Genomic DNA, 14,648 nt, shown 5'->3' on the forward strand with positions numbered 1-14,648 from the left:
GGACGTCAGCTGGGTAGGAAGGTCAGCTAAGTGCTTTCTCTGCCTCTCTGAGCTAGTAGGCTTTCTTCCCAGCATCTGGCTCCAGAGTCTCCATTGGTAAAGTGGAGTGTTTGGGATTTTGCTTGAAAACAACACTTCAGGCCAATGAGAAATCATGTCTCAAAGAAAGTAACTGATACCTGACATTGCCCTCCAGATTCTCCATGTACACCTAACGTGCAAACATACATATTTGTCACATACACACTTTATGAATTTTTACAAATTCGGTTTACCTTCCTTTCATTTATGTTTTGAGTTGTCATAATTTGGAACTTTTCAGTGTTCTAAGGTTATACAAATTTTCTCTTCAATATTTTCTGGTATTTTTATTACTTCCTTTTATGTTTGCATAGGTAGCATCCTTCAGGATGTAGTATGAGATGATAGTCTAGGTATTTAGCCACCTACGCCAACACTTTAAATATTTTTCCATAGAACAAAAATGCGACTTTTGCTGTGCAGTAAGCCAACAAAACACTTGCTTTATTTCTGTAATATTTATTACTTAATCTTATCAGGTGAAAAAGTAACTGTTGTCTTCATTATATAATATTTCTGTGGAAGACTTAAATGCCTGCCTTTTGATTCAGCCCCTTAATTTTCATAATTTTCCTGGTTATTTATAGTCATTTTTTAATGATAACATAAAAGTTTATTTAGTTCATCTTGTTTGGAATTATATTTGCATATTGCTTTTGGACGGATTTATGTTCTCATAATAGGTTTTCCATAAATAATCCTTGAGTTGATGATAGATTATACCTATTAATGTCGACATATCCTGATTAGATGAAATTCCAGGATGTAGGTCTTTGTTGTTCTTTAAGTCCTCCAGCATTATAATGACACGAAGCTGTTACAGCTATAGTTTAAGTTTTTGGTTCATTCAGCAGCAGCAGCAGCAGGAGCAGGAGCAGCAGCAGCAGCATATGAGTCTGTGTACTCAGACCTTTTCCAATACCTCAGTCTTTTTTATTTTTATTTTTTTATCTTTTATATGTGTATATGGTGTGTGTGTTATGAGGCACAGTTTCTTCATTTATAGGCTTATATCCTTAATAGAATTAAAATGAGAAACACATAAAATTTGGAAGTCCTGGCTAATGAAACCTGTAGAAGAAATTAAACTAAGGGAGAAGTTATGTTAAAGGATCAGCATAAAGGATTAAAGTTGCAGTGCTTGCTACTCTGTAAGCATTTTAGCAATAATGCTTAAACATTGTTTTAATGTGAAGGTAGTATTGATTCACAAATGAGCTTTCCTAGGCAAGAGAAGCAAGCGTAGTAGATCTGCAGCCTTCATTGAAAAGATTTTAAAAGTTTAGGTCTGTTATGTTACTAATAGTTCTTTGATTGTATTTTAAGAAAATAAAAAGCAAACATCTACCTCCATAGATTCCTACCTGAGCAATGCAGTAGGCTGCATCACACCCAGGCCCAAGCTTCCTTTACTGCAACACTCCTTTGCTCTAAGTAGTACTTGTAGTAGATTCTATAGGTGCTGGGGTTTAATTATTACTGTTAGTTATCCCTGTTGTGTGTGGCATGGGATTAGAGGGTAGCTTTGTGGGTCGGTTCTTTCCTTCCATCGTCACGTGTGTTCTGGGTATTGAATTCTGATTACCGAGCCCGTATCTGCTGAGCCAAGCCAGTGGTCATTCCTAAACGTTTTTCTTCCAAATCACAATTTTTTTTGTATGTAACATCTTACCTTTTATTTTAGAAATTTAAGCATTCCTTTATGTCAATATCTGTAAAAATAATATTTATTGGTAAATTCACTAGCCTCTTCTATTGTTTTAAACTAGGTGCTCTTCGCTTTATGAGGCGAATAATTGGCCTTAAGGATGAATTTTATAATCGTTATATTACCAAAGGAAATCTTTTTGAACCAGTTATAAATGCCCTTTTGGATAATGGAACTCGGTACAATCTATTAAATTCAGCTGTTATTGAACTGTTTGAATTTATAAGAGTGGTAAGTTTATATTAAAGATCTCTTAGTAATCCTATGTAAACAAGTAATTTAATATAAAAGTAAAATGATTGCATGTATTCAAATTGATTTCTTCATTCCTATTTTCCTGAAATTGTTTATTCCATGTGTCTTAGAGTCTGTTTCTAATAAACTAAAATTTTAAAAATCACTTACTTTTTCATTCTTACTTATACATAGTTAATAGTTGAATGATAGTAGTTCCTTCTATTTGGGGGAAGGTCACTGTTGGGGGATCACATATAGATCCTTCTATGTAGTAGGTAAGCTGTACCAAGTAATTCTCCAAACAAGTATAGAAATTATGAAATTTAAAAGATTTATAACTCATATTTGTTCATTTTTCTCAGTTCCATTTTCTTGGGGAAGTGTCTTAAGATCATGTGTGACATGTTGGACATTTCAGTCAAGCAAGACATTTTTGTGATCTGTTATGAAAAAGCATTTTTCTCTCATAGGAGTAATAATAAAAAACAAATACAAAATTAAACTTTTTCTTCAGTAGAGGTTTATAAAGATGCCTAAGCAGTGGGATAGAATTTTAAAATTTAAGCTATGAGAGAACTGGGACGTTAAAAGTAGCCCAACTGCCTTCTGTTCCAGACGAGGGCACTGAGGCGGCCGAAGTGACTCAGTGCCTGTTGGAACCGGCTCAGCACTGGCCGCCGTGTCCTGGCACTGTCACATTTCTCTCATAAGAAGAACTGGAGAGAGTGATGCACAATAATTTGAGATAAGCTGATTTTCTAAGAGTTGCCACTTGCCAAGAGTGTGATATTGGATAGATGAAGAGGAGAGACATGTAGTTATAGCTTGGAAAACAAGCAGCAGAATTGATTACCTCAGTCGCTGTCTGTTCTAATGACTCGGAGCCTTCCATAAGCTTTCTCATGGACTTACTTTTTCCTTTACCATTTTGGTAAGATTCTGATAAAATGAATTTGGTACACAAGAGATGGCATTGTTTTCTGAAAACTGATAAGCTTAATACAGTGAATTTTCAACCTTAACATGTCTTTGTTCCAAGTACACCAGTCTACTGCCAAAATAGAGAACACAGAGTCCAGTTAAGTAGAGTATCTGCTTTGTGCATATAACATAATCAAAGGAGCCTGTGCTCATTATCTATTGATATAAGACTTACCCTATTTTGACAGCAGTTAACTAGCAAATCATTTACTGAACATATGAGCCCAACATCTGTTCTCTAATAAGGTCTCAAGGCCTAAATTTTATCTTTTTTTTTTTTTCTTTTTCTTTTTCTCTTTTTTGGGGGGTGGGAGGGCAGGTAAAACAGGTATAGTTTATTACATAGGATTGTGATAATCTTATATGAAATTGTAGAAGTGTTCTTTAAATGATGACGTACTGTATAAAGCTCTAAGGCATAAACTAAACCCGTTGCTTTTCAAATGTTCCTTATAGCCCCCTAAAGGGCTCCAGTGAATTGCCTCTCCTTGTCCAAGTTTTCTGTGGAGTCCTGTCCTGGCTCATGTGTAAGGAATCTAGGACATTTATTTTTAGAAGGTGATTTTGAAAAACCTTTTTTGATCAACTTTGGAACTATACAAGTTTTTGTTTTTGTTTTTCTCAACAAGTAATATATTGTTTTATAAATATGGATTTTGTGCCTGTACAGGAAGATATCAAGTCTCTTACTGCACATATAGTTGAAAACTTTTATAAAGCACTTGAATCGATTGAATATGTTCAGACATTCAAAGGATTGAAGACTAAATATGAACAAGAAAAAGACAGACAAAATCAAAAACTGAACAGGTATTGTTTAAGTATATTACATTTGTAGGAAGTTTAGATCTTAACATGTGAAGTGCTCTGTATTAGCACAGCATAGGGTAAACTGTCTTCCTGCCCCACCCGTATGATGACTTGATACTGTATATAGTAACTCAGGATGGGTTCTTAATTTAGTGTACAACATGCAAAGATATTTAAAGAGTTCTCTAACTACATCTTACATGATGGCTGAGATTATTTTGCTATACTGTACATCCTAAATTAAAACTACACTAGTTCATCTTGGCTGTCCATCCGTCCCAAATTTTATCTGGTCATGACCTTGTAGTCATTACTCAACATCTATGATACATTTCTTACAGTGTACCATCTATATTGCGTAGTAACCGATTTCGCAGAGATGCGAAAGCCTTGGAAGAGGATGAAGAAATGTGGTTTAATGAAGATGATGAAGAAGAAGGAAAGGCAGCTGTGACACCAGTTGAAAAATCTAAAACTGAAGATGATTTTCCAGATAGTTATGAAAAATTTATGGAGACTAAAAAAGGTACTAATATCCTGAATTTTCATATATTACCACGTCTCACTTCGTAAACCAATTATACAGCCAGAATTTGATCCTCAGCACCATACATATACACATAGAAACACACAAATCATAATCATAAATAATTTTCATTTGTTTGGGAAATGTTGGCTAATGTTTGTAAAACAAGAAACAGAAGAATTCTTGCTGAACCATAATCTTTTTTTTTTTTTTTAAGATTTATTTACTATGTATACAGTGCTCTGCCTGCATGTACACTTACATGACAGAAGAGGGCATTAGATCACATTATAGATGGTTGTGAGCCACCACATGGTTGCTGGGAATTGAACTCAGGACCTCTGAAAGAATAGTCAGTGCTCTTAACCTCCGAGCCATCTCTCTAGCCCTTAAACCATACTCTTTTAAAGTCACCCATATTTTCTAAATTATTTTGGATATTCATATTTAAAATGAACATATTGAAACTTGGTGGTTTGATGCTATTCATTTTGGGTTTAGAAACTTTCAGATTATTTTATTATTTAAAACAAGGTACGTAGCCTCATTCTGACTTAGAACTCACGGCCACCCAAGCTCAGCTTCTCAAATGCTGTGCCACCACACCTGGCCTCAGTGTTTAGCAATTTGTTATGTACTTAAACTTCTCTGAACAGACCAGTCTTGGCTTTGTTTCTATCATTGAGGATTTCCATTGTGATTAAATTGTTTGAGGGTTTCTGTTATTAAGTAGCTGAGACTATAACTGTGGAAGCTTAAGACTACTCCATCTCTAGTATGTACAGCCTGAGCAAGGTGAACTCAAAGAAATAACTTTGCTCTTTGAAATCCAGCTATTATTAAAGTCACTTAAAAATATAATAGGGTGAGTCTGGTTGGTGGCGTACACCTTTAATCCCAGTATTCCTGGGCTGAGCAGTAGAAGCACTGTGAGCTGTGAGGCCAGGCTGTGCTACCTAGACATCTCCAAAAAAAGCAAAATAAACCCAGGCATGGTAGCACCCTCTCGTGATCCCAGCACTCAGGACATAGAGGCAGGAAGATTAGAAATTGAAGGTGATTCTCAGCTACAAAGCAAGTTTGAGACCAGCCTGACATATGTTAGACTCTGCCCTAAAGTAAGGGAATGGCTAAACTTGCCTACTTCTTGTATACAACTAAGATATAGCTAGTACCTTTCAAGAGAAATAATCACTTTAATTATGTGCCTTAAAGAACATTGGCTTGCATACTGGACAGAAAATTCATGAATATAATGTCTGTGGTAAAGCCTTTGAATGTCATGGTCATCTTCAAAGGCACGAAAGGTTTCACACAGGAGAGAATCTTTATGAATGTATTTCATATTTTGAAGTCTTTACATGCCTTTACATACGAGAGAAATTCATTGAATGTAATTAATGTGAGATAGCATAGCAGTCCAGAGTATCTCATAGACTTGTTCTATGAAGCAGGAATTTTGAAGAACCGGCCCACCTAGTCTCTACAGAGTGGGACATCTGTTTCCCAGTGTCATGCTTGTTCACCATTTAGATAGTCAATGTGCTCCCAGCAATAAAGAACAGTGGTTTGATTCAAAAAAAAAAAAAAAAAAAAAGAACATTGGCTTCCAAATAAATACCATTTGAATGTTTAATAGAAATTTATATGTTGAAAGGGAAAATTGTCTCATGGATGTATTTTGAATGTGACTTATTCCACAGGCATTTCTTCTTAGAATACTGATTTAGTTGACTTAGTACAATTTCTTTCAGCTATTCTCCAGTCTAACTCATTTCCTATTCATAAGTAGCATGAGCTCTGCCCAAAGATGACAAGGAGCCTACTGGTGTTCTAAAGCGCATTATTTACTTTGTATTTGCATAACTGCTAGCTCTTGAACCCAGGTCCCCGAGCGTGCTTGGCCAACACTCTAGCACTGAGTTATACATCCCCATCCCGGAACAGGTGCTTTTTAGTTGATTTTTTTTTCCTTCACTCAGTATTTTCAAAAGCAGAAAGGCTGTGCTTAAGTATTGTGTCCATTGTTGGGTACATGCTGTTAGGAAATATGTCAAAATAAAATTAACCTGCACTAAATGGGTTTGGACAGTTAAGCTATAAAAGTAACAGGTAATGGAACTTGGGAGTTTTTAGGGACTATGAGACTAGGATATTTGAAGAGTTGTCTTTAGGTATTTGAAATGGTGACTTGTGAGGGAAGATTTTTAGAGAGGAGTCAAAAACTGAAGAGTCAGTGAATGGAAGACAGAATCAAGTCAAACTGCTAGTAGCTTTCTAAGGAAGCTGTGAGACGGTTCTGTTCACTGAGCTTCCTAAGAACCTCACCAGCGAGAATATGTACATGTCTTGTAACTCTTAGAAAGCAAAGACAAAGTTATGTGTTGTCACTTTGACAGCTGCTTTGATTTAGCAGTATTTAATACAGGCTCAATTTTACTTTTGCTTTAGCAAAAGAAAGTGAAGACAAGGAAAACCTTCCCAAAAGGACGTCTTCTGGTGGCTTCAAATTTACTTTCTCGCATTCCCCCAGTGCTGCTAATGGAACAAACAGTACGAACAGTAAGTCTGTAGTGGCTCAAACAACACCAGCAAGTTCTAATGGGTCCTCTTCCAAAGCCACAAACCTGGCTCCATCAGTGACAGCCACTAAGGTATGTCAAATACGCACAACACACAAACTTGGCCATTTCTGTCTGAAACTGCTCTGTGTACTGCAGATGGCTTAGATGAAAGTTTCAAAGGACGAAAAGATTGTATTGTCATCAGAACCTGACTCCCAACGTTGTATGCAAACTCCTGAGGTCTTATCTTGCATATTTAGAGAAATTTTAGGATAAACAGGTTTTTTTCTTCTTCTTTTCTTAGGACTTTCATTTTATTAAAGCACTGTTTACTAAAGCATTTTATTTAGCTATGTGTGAGCATATTCCCTATCTTCTATTGTGACATTTAAATTGTTTCCATTGCTTCACCGATCACATTTTAAAATATTTTTGTTGAATAAATTATTAGTGGAATGTCTTCATATACATTGGGTATTTTTATTTTTAAGATTTTTTAATTTACGTTTTCAGTTTACTTCCCTGTCACAGCAAAATTACGAAACACTTCACAGGTTGGTGTCATCCTTGCACAGGGCACATGCTAGTCTGCTCAGTATCATTCCAGTTTTAGTGTATGTGCTCCTAGAGTGGGCACCTTCATATACACTGTTAAATTCTCCTCAGAATATGCCAGTTGTTGTTCCTATGAGCAGTGTATGGGTGAACCTAATGCAACACAAACAGTATTATTAAAACTATTTTTAATCTTCCCATTTGGGTAGGGTGTGTCGTTTGTCTTTCCTGTTGTCTATCTCCAATCTGTTGTGTCTGTTTATGGTACATTTTAAAATTGGTTTATGTTTTTCTTAATTTGAATGTCTTTTTTCAATTAAGGTATTAGCCTTTCTATAAATTTCATAGCAAATGTATTCTCATTGATTTAATGTTATAAACAAACATATTTTGAACTTTTTCATATCTGTACTTTTTTTAAACCTTTACAATTCCCATTATATGAAACCATCCTTTCCCTCCAGAAAAGGTATGACTAGCTTTAAGAAGCATAAATATAGTTCAGCTGCTGACATAGGATTAGACAGGAGGATAAAGTATATGTAGCCATAGTATATAAAACCTAACCTGATTGAATCCAAGCACTAATATTTAGAAAATAAAAAATGGCCCGGGCATTGTGGCCAACTCCCTTAACTTAACCCCAGTACTCCGGAGGCAGAGGCAGAAGCAGGTAGAGCTCTGTGCTTCTGAGGCCAACCTGGTCTATTTAGTGAGTTCCAAGCCAGCCAGAGCTATGTAGGGAGACCACCTAAAATCAAACAAAATAAAAACCATAAGAAGACCCAACTAAAGAACACGCATCTTTTTTTTTTTAAGTCTGACTTTACTGTTAACAGAACCAGGTCAGCTCTTCATTCAGCGTTACACACTGGCGCTGTAGTGAGGTAAGCTCTTGGGTAAAGTGCCCATAGAGTAGTATCTTCAGTGAGATCCAAGCACATCTTAGGTATTCTTCTCACTAATGGCCCAGCATTTAAGTCCCATAATCTCAACACTTGGACCAGTTTTCCATCATGTTTGCAGCTTGATTTATTAACATAAAATGTGATGTCTTCAGCAGCAAGTAACATGGCAAGTGATGGTGTTGTTTTGGGGGTCTCAGAAACCTCATCACTTGTAAAGGGTGTAAAAGAGGAATTTTTTCTCCCTGCAACAGAGTACATTTTAGTCAAGTGTAGTTTCAAGTATGCAAGAATGTTTTACATCTAACAGGAAGTTATTCGGTGGTAGTTTGGTTGTTTCACAAATGCACTGACCAATATCTTACAGTCAGGGTTAAATAATAGTAGTGACAGAAACATCCTGTCTTATTCCTGACTCATTCGGAATGACCCTAATATTTCTTAAATACAAAACTAACGTCTGTGTTAGACAGGTAGCATGTTTAAAAAACTATCCTATTTTATTGAGTATTTGCATTTGGAAATAGGGGAATAAATGCAAATTCTATACAGACATACACATAGATCTGAAATGATGTATGTAAAGTTCACGTTTCTATGATGCTTATAAGTGCGAGAAAACCTGTTAATTTTCAATAATAGGGTCAGTTGTGCATCTTTTAAAATTCTACCAGCAGTCTTTAAACTGTCTGACTTGGAAAGTCAGGTACAAGGTTTCCTTCTTTATTTAATAGTAAAAGTGGTTTTTGTTTTAGCATCCACCAATAGTTTCTCATTTGGGTTTTGTTTTGACACAGGATTCTATAATGGTATTCCAGACTAGGCTCCAACTCAGATCTTTATGCCTTGGCCTCCAGAATGCTTGGCTTTTAGGCATGTTTCACAATACCTGTTTCATTCTGATTCTGTAAACATTCTTTACCATAGAAATGGGATGTTTTATACTAAACAGTGAAAGTATTTTTTTTATCTTTTAATTTTACTAGTAGCTGATATTTTTCCATCCTTCAACTGTAGCAGTTAACACTGATGCTGAAACTAGAGGCCACTGCTGATGAAGAATCAGCTCCTGTTTAGAAATATAGCCATAATTTGTTAGAATTTTGTGAACAAATTGACTTCTGTTGTGCATCATTTTTTGGTTTGAAACTTTATAGTGATTGAAGTTTTGTTTTCTAAGACTATCACTATTTTTATCTGTTGTCCCAGAAGACACACAACAAATGTATTTGGGGATCCATAAGTATCAGTAGGGTGAAAAGTACATTTGTATTTCCCATACTGGATAAGAAAATTATCTGGAAGGATAAGAAATTAAACACAGGAAAACAGCTGGCCAATTAGAAGCTCAGCTGATCAACCCAGAAAGCACCATCCAATGGTAAAAGAATAGAGAATGTTCTAAAACCAAAGAAAGAGTATTTACTTTCAGAGAGTAAGAATAAAACCCACATTAGCCAGGCATGGGTTGCCCGGGCCTAGAATCCTAGCAGTTGAGAGTCTGTGCTACATAGTAAGTTCTCATCTACAGGCTCTTGTCTCAAAACAAAATACCACAAAAGCTGGGTGTGATGAGTTCTTCTGCAGTCTGAACTGTTCAGGAGGCTGCTGGGCAGAAATACCGTGAGTCCTGAAGCTCCCACGAATTGGGCAGGGGGTGAAGAATGGCAGATTTCAAAAAAAAAAAGGGGGGGCATGAGATAGTTCAATAGGAAAAATTCGTTTTGGGGCTAGAGGGATGGCTCAGCAGTTACGAGCACTGGCCACTCTTCAGCAGGACCCAGGCTCAATTCCTAGCACCCACATGGCAGCTCACTACTGACTGTAACTCCAATTCCGGAGTATCCAACACCTTCATACAAACATACATGTAGGTAAACCACAAGTGTGTATAAAATAAAAATAACTTATTAAAATTTTTTAAAAAGAAAGTTTCTTCTCAACAGATATTACACATTGGCTAACCACATGCAAGAGAGATGTTAGACTCACTTGATATAAAAGTTATAAGACCCAAACATAAAAATAAAGCTCTCAGAAAGCAGGAATAAATAAATAAGTAATAAATAAATAAATAAATAAATAAATAAATACCCAACCTTGAGTTGGGTAGTTAAATATAGCACCTAACTCAAAAGGGAAGAAAAAAAAGCAATGGCATTGTGATGAGAAATGACACTAGTATAAAGTAGAGATAGAGCACAACACGGAGTGCTGATTGCAGACCCTGTGAGAAGTAGGTCCAGAGTATATCAAGGAGGCTCACCAGTAATAGCAAAGCCCATAGGACATACACAGACATTTCTCCAAAGAAAGTAAGCATTATAAATAGGCTAAGTAAACACATGATAAAATGTTGACATCATCACTCAAACAAATACAAATCAAAACCACAGCAAAGAGCTGAAGTGATGGCTCCGTGGGTAAAGCAGATGCTATGAAAGCATGAAGATCTGAGTTCAGAGCCCCAGGAACCCACATAAGGGATCTTGGGGCTGTTATCCCAGCATTCCTACTAGTAACCTGTCCTGTTTGCAGGCAACCTGTCCTGGCATATGCAGTCGCAAGCCACAGAGTCTCTAACTTAGAACAAGGTAGAATGTGAGAACCAACACCCAGGGTTGTCCTCTGCCTCCGCTTACTCAACACTGCACATGCCTCATAGCAGACATGCTCATACATCCTACACAAGAGACTTTTAAAGAGCACAAGAGCAGTTCATACCCACTTGAGGGGCTGTAATTTTTAAATGGACAAATGTTGGCCAGGATACGTAGAAATTGAAGTCCATCTTCATTGCTGATGAGGGAACATGGAACAGCAGCTTTGACCACAGCCGAGTCTGCTCAGTCCCTAAGACATTGGCAGGTTTCAGCAGATCGGTGCAAAGTTAGTCGCTGCTGAGTACACCTGCCGTTTTCTGCAGAGTGCCCAAAGCTTCCATAGGACTTAAAAGGGGAGTCATAAAAGGCCAACCCCCAATTACCTCATCCTTATTTTTAATTTTAAGCACTAGCTTTTTTATTACCTATCTTCAGCCATTTAAATTCTGCAGAGTGAAAAAAAATAGGATATACTTTATAATGAAATAAATTCATGTAAAATCTAGAGACTTCTCAGATGAAGTGAGAGAAATGAACTAGTTCATGTGTGCTTTTCATCTTCCATGTATTGTTGGTCCTCCTGCTTGAAGTTGGGGGGGGGGAATAATTTTCCTAGTGACATTTTGTTAAATTGAATTCTCAAATTTCATTAAAAAGAAACAGCAGAAAAGCTAAGGGTGAGACTACCACCAGTAGCACTCTATAAATGATGATAATTTAAGCAATTGTTTCCTAAATTCAAATATCTTAATATCAGATAACTATTTAGAAAAATGGCTTCTGCTATCTCTTAGTGACTATATTGTACCATGCTATTTTTCATACTCACCTGGTTGTTTAGATTATATATTGTTAAAATGTTGTTCATTCTTCAATAGGGAAGTTTGGTTGGCTTAGTGGACTACCCAGATGATGAGGAGGAAGATGAGGAAGAAGAGTCGTCCCCCAGGAAAAGACCTCGCCTTGGCTCCTAGGACACTCGCTGGGGGACTCCCAGCACACGGTCTAACTAAAGCGCTGCAGCTGCTCACTGAGCTCAAGTCTGAGCGGAAAGCTTTCTCATGGAACTCAACACACAGAGTAGCAGAGACTGTTACCAGGTAGGAAAGTGTAGTTGTGTAAGAAACCAGGCTTCCCAAGAACTTCATTGTTTCCTAGTAATTAACGGGTTTGCCTTTGGGGCTGTCCAGAAGAAGGAAGAGGAGAAATGAAGATGGAACCTGGGTGAAAGCTTCCAGCGTGGCAAGTCTCAGGTTTGGGGGAAGAAGGTTGATTTAATACACAGTTGCTGTGGGGGTCCAACTTAAGAGAAACCTGTGAGACTTCAGTACCCAATAACATTGCTTGTGTAATGGTGCTGGCCATATTATTGTTTTAATCAGTTGCCTCTTTTTAAAAGAAATTTTTATGTAAAACAAATTGAACTGTCATTTGAAATGAAGTTATGCTGTTTGGGACCATTTCTTAAAAGATTTCACAGAAGTCAGCCTTTGGTGTTTGACAGGACATACACCCTAGCTAACAGCACACACCAATTTCTCTACACCAAGAACTTCTAATACAGTTAAAAAAAAAATCTGTGTTCCAAATGTATTGTTTTCTTAATAGAACTTCAGAGTCAGCATTTTTAGAGGTAAGAGCAGCCAAGAAACACAACAGCAGAGTTCTGAAATGGTCCTCTTCAGAACAACTGGGGAGTGGCTAGAGCAGGGTGTTTCTAATACCATCTCCAGTACATCACTTTCTGCTCTCAGTAAACGTAGGTCTGGGTTTTCTCAGAGCTGCTGACAGATACATAAAGACCAATAGCGAGAGGTGCTGGATCGTGTGCGTGGCATTTACTGTCTAGAGGTTATCTGATCCTAGAGGCTACTTAAGAATCCGCACAGGAAGCTGTTCTATGGACAAGGGAGTAACATGAAAGCTGCTTTTTCAAGAGATTTAAAAAGCACATTCCATGTACGTAAATGAATTTAAAATAATTGAGGCAAACTATTAAGAGCTTTTATTTTTAGAACAACAATTGTAAATATTTTAATGTTAGCTTGCTCATCTATGATCTGTGATCATTGCTGAGATGAGAAAAATGACCCCAAACTACAATTTACTACATTGAGGGAAAAAATTTTCTAAAAATAGTAATTCCTGTTCCAGTCTTTAGATCATCTCTGTAACGTGTTAATGGGTCCATTTTTCCTGGAATAGCTTAAAAGCAGTTTCCTGTGTTGGAGATTTTGGAGTTAATTTTAATTTTGGCTATTGTTTGGAAAAGATGGGCTGTATGTGTAGATATGAAGTATAGTTTTTCCATAAAACAGATGTTTATTTTGTATTAAAAATACCACTGTACTTGTTTTACACCATTTGTATACATGTGGTGATATTAATGCTAAATTGTAAAATTCAGGAATTAAAATGTGACCCTGTAATTCCATGATTAAGGCTTCTGTTTTGTTTTGTTTTGTTGTAAATAATAAGTAAACTCTTATTTTTGAGATATGTCTAGTCTATATTATCTTTTTAAAAGCTTATAAAATCCATAAAGATTGTTATAAGGCACAAGGTCAGAAAGTCTTAATTGCAAGAGTCAAACATACTTTAAATGTCACTGACAAGAGGTAAACCTTGGGCAGACATAACAGCAGGAAGCAGTTCTTATCTCTAAACAAAGGTGCACATACAACAACCCTCCACCTTGTATCACAAGTGAAGATGCTTTCAACCAACGTCAATGTGAGTAGGCACTCGTTCAAGCAAGTTCCGTCAAGCCTCTTCCATCTCAGTGCTTAGAATCTAAGCAGCTCTGGCCTATAAACTGTTCTATTCTTTTATTATATAATTTTAAGTTCACAGTATTGTCTTGTACCTTACAAAGACCACCTTTAATTTTCCTTTCTGAGGAACTTCAAACTTTTAAATCATTATTATGGGAAGTGTTTCTTACGGCAGAAATTTGAACGTTTTCTTAGAATACAAGGACAACAGTTGTATAATGCGTATGATCACCCACATGATGGAAGGATCCTTGGAAGGCACAACTCGGAAGATTCCACATTAGCTGCTGTACTGAGTGACACAGCTATTTCAAGCCAGAGCACACATTTGTATGCCTTAGGTCCCGAATATATCTGTAAACATGTACCTAATTTAAAAAAAAAAAACAACTATTTTTAATAAAAAGCTAAGTGAAACAGATTTATGTGTTTTCATCACTGGTTTGTCTACAGGTTAAAGGTTGGAGCTTAAGGTATAATTTTAGATTCAAGCAGATAAGATGAAATTTTAGAAAAATCCCAGTTGAGGCAAGATTGCTAAATTGGTAAAGGAGCTTCCTGCCAAGCCTGAGTTTGATCCCTAGAACTCAACACAGTGCAGACTGCCCACCCTCCCCGACTTCCACAGGCACACAGTGGCGTATATATGCGTGCCCATATACACACAAAATGTTTGGAGAGGCTTTTTGGCTCTAGGGAGGGGTGTTTGTGTCTTTTTACAAGTCCAATAAATACAAAAGGATGTGTGCGAATTGTTATTGTAAGTTTTTGAAAGCAAGATCATTCATTCTGATTACCTTTAAGCAAAGAGACTAGAATTTTTTTCAGGGCTTTATTAGAGCCTATGTGTTAGGTAGCGTTTTCCTCAATAGTCGATCCTTTCATCTGTTTTTATAACAACTTC

The 14,648-nt window shown here is 36.7% G+C and overlaps 1 protein-coding gene across 2 annotated transcripts in view; it reads left to right on the plus strand.

The window, feature by feature from the left end:
• The window catches only part of PPP4R3B (protein phosphatase 4 regulatory subunit 3B), a 55,904-nt gene extending 42,437 nt beyond the window's left edge, over positions 1-13,467 (plus strand). The window contains exons 12-16 of one of the 2 annotated variants that reach the window (XM_084798085.1): positions 1,851-2,020; positions 3,678-3,817; positions 4,159-4,343; positions 6,795-6,997; positions 11,849-13,467. In XM_084798085.1, coding sequence (XP_084654211.1) covers positions 1,851-2,020; positions 3,678-3,817; positions 4,159-4,343; positions 6,795-6,997; positions 11,849-11,944 — 794 coding nt within the window. In that variant the 3' untranslated portion in view covers positions 11,945-13,467. The remainder of the gene's footprint in view (positions 1-1,850; positions 2,021-3,677; positions 3,818-4,158; positions 4,344-6,794; positions 6,998-11,848) is intronic. The other variant, XM_084798086.1, reaches the window with a different exon arrangement.
• The last annotated feature ends 1,181 nt before the right edge of the window (positions 13,468-14,648 follow it).

Source organism: Acomys minous (assembly GCF_964271855.1).
Source record: "Acomys minous genome assembly, chromosome: 10".
Lineage (NCBI taxonomy): Eukaryota > Metazoa > Chordata > Mammalia > Rodentia > Muridae > Acomys > Acomys minous.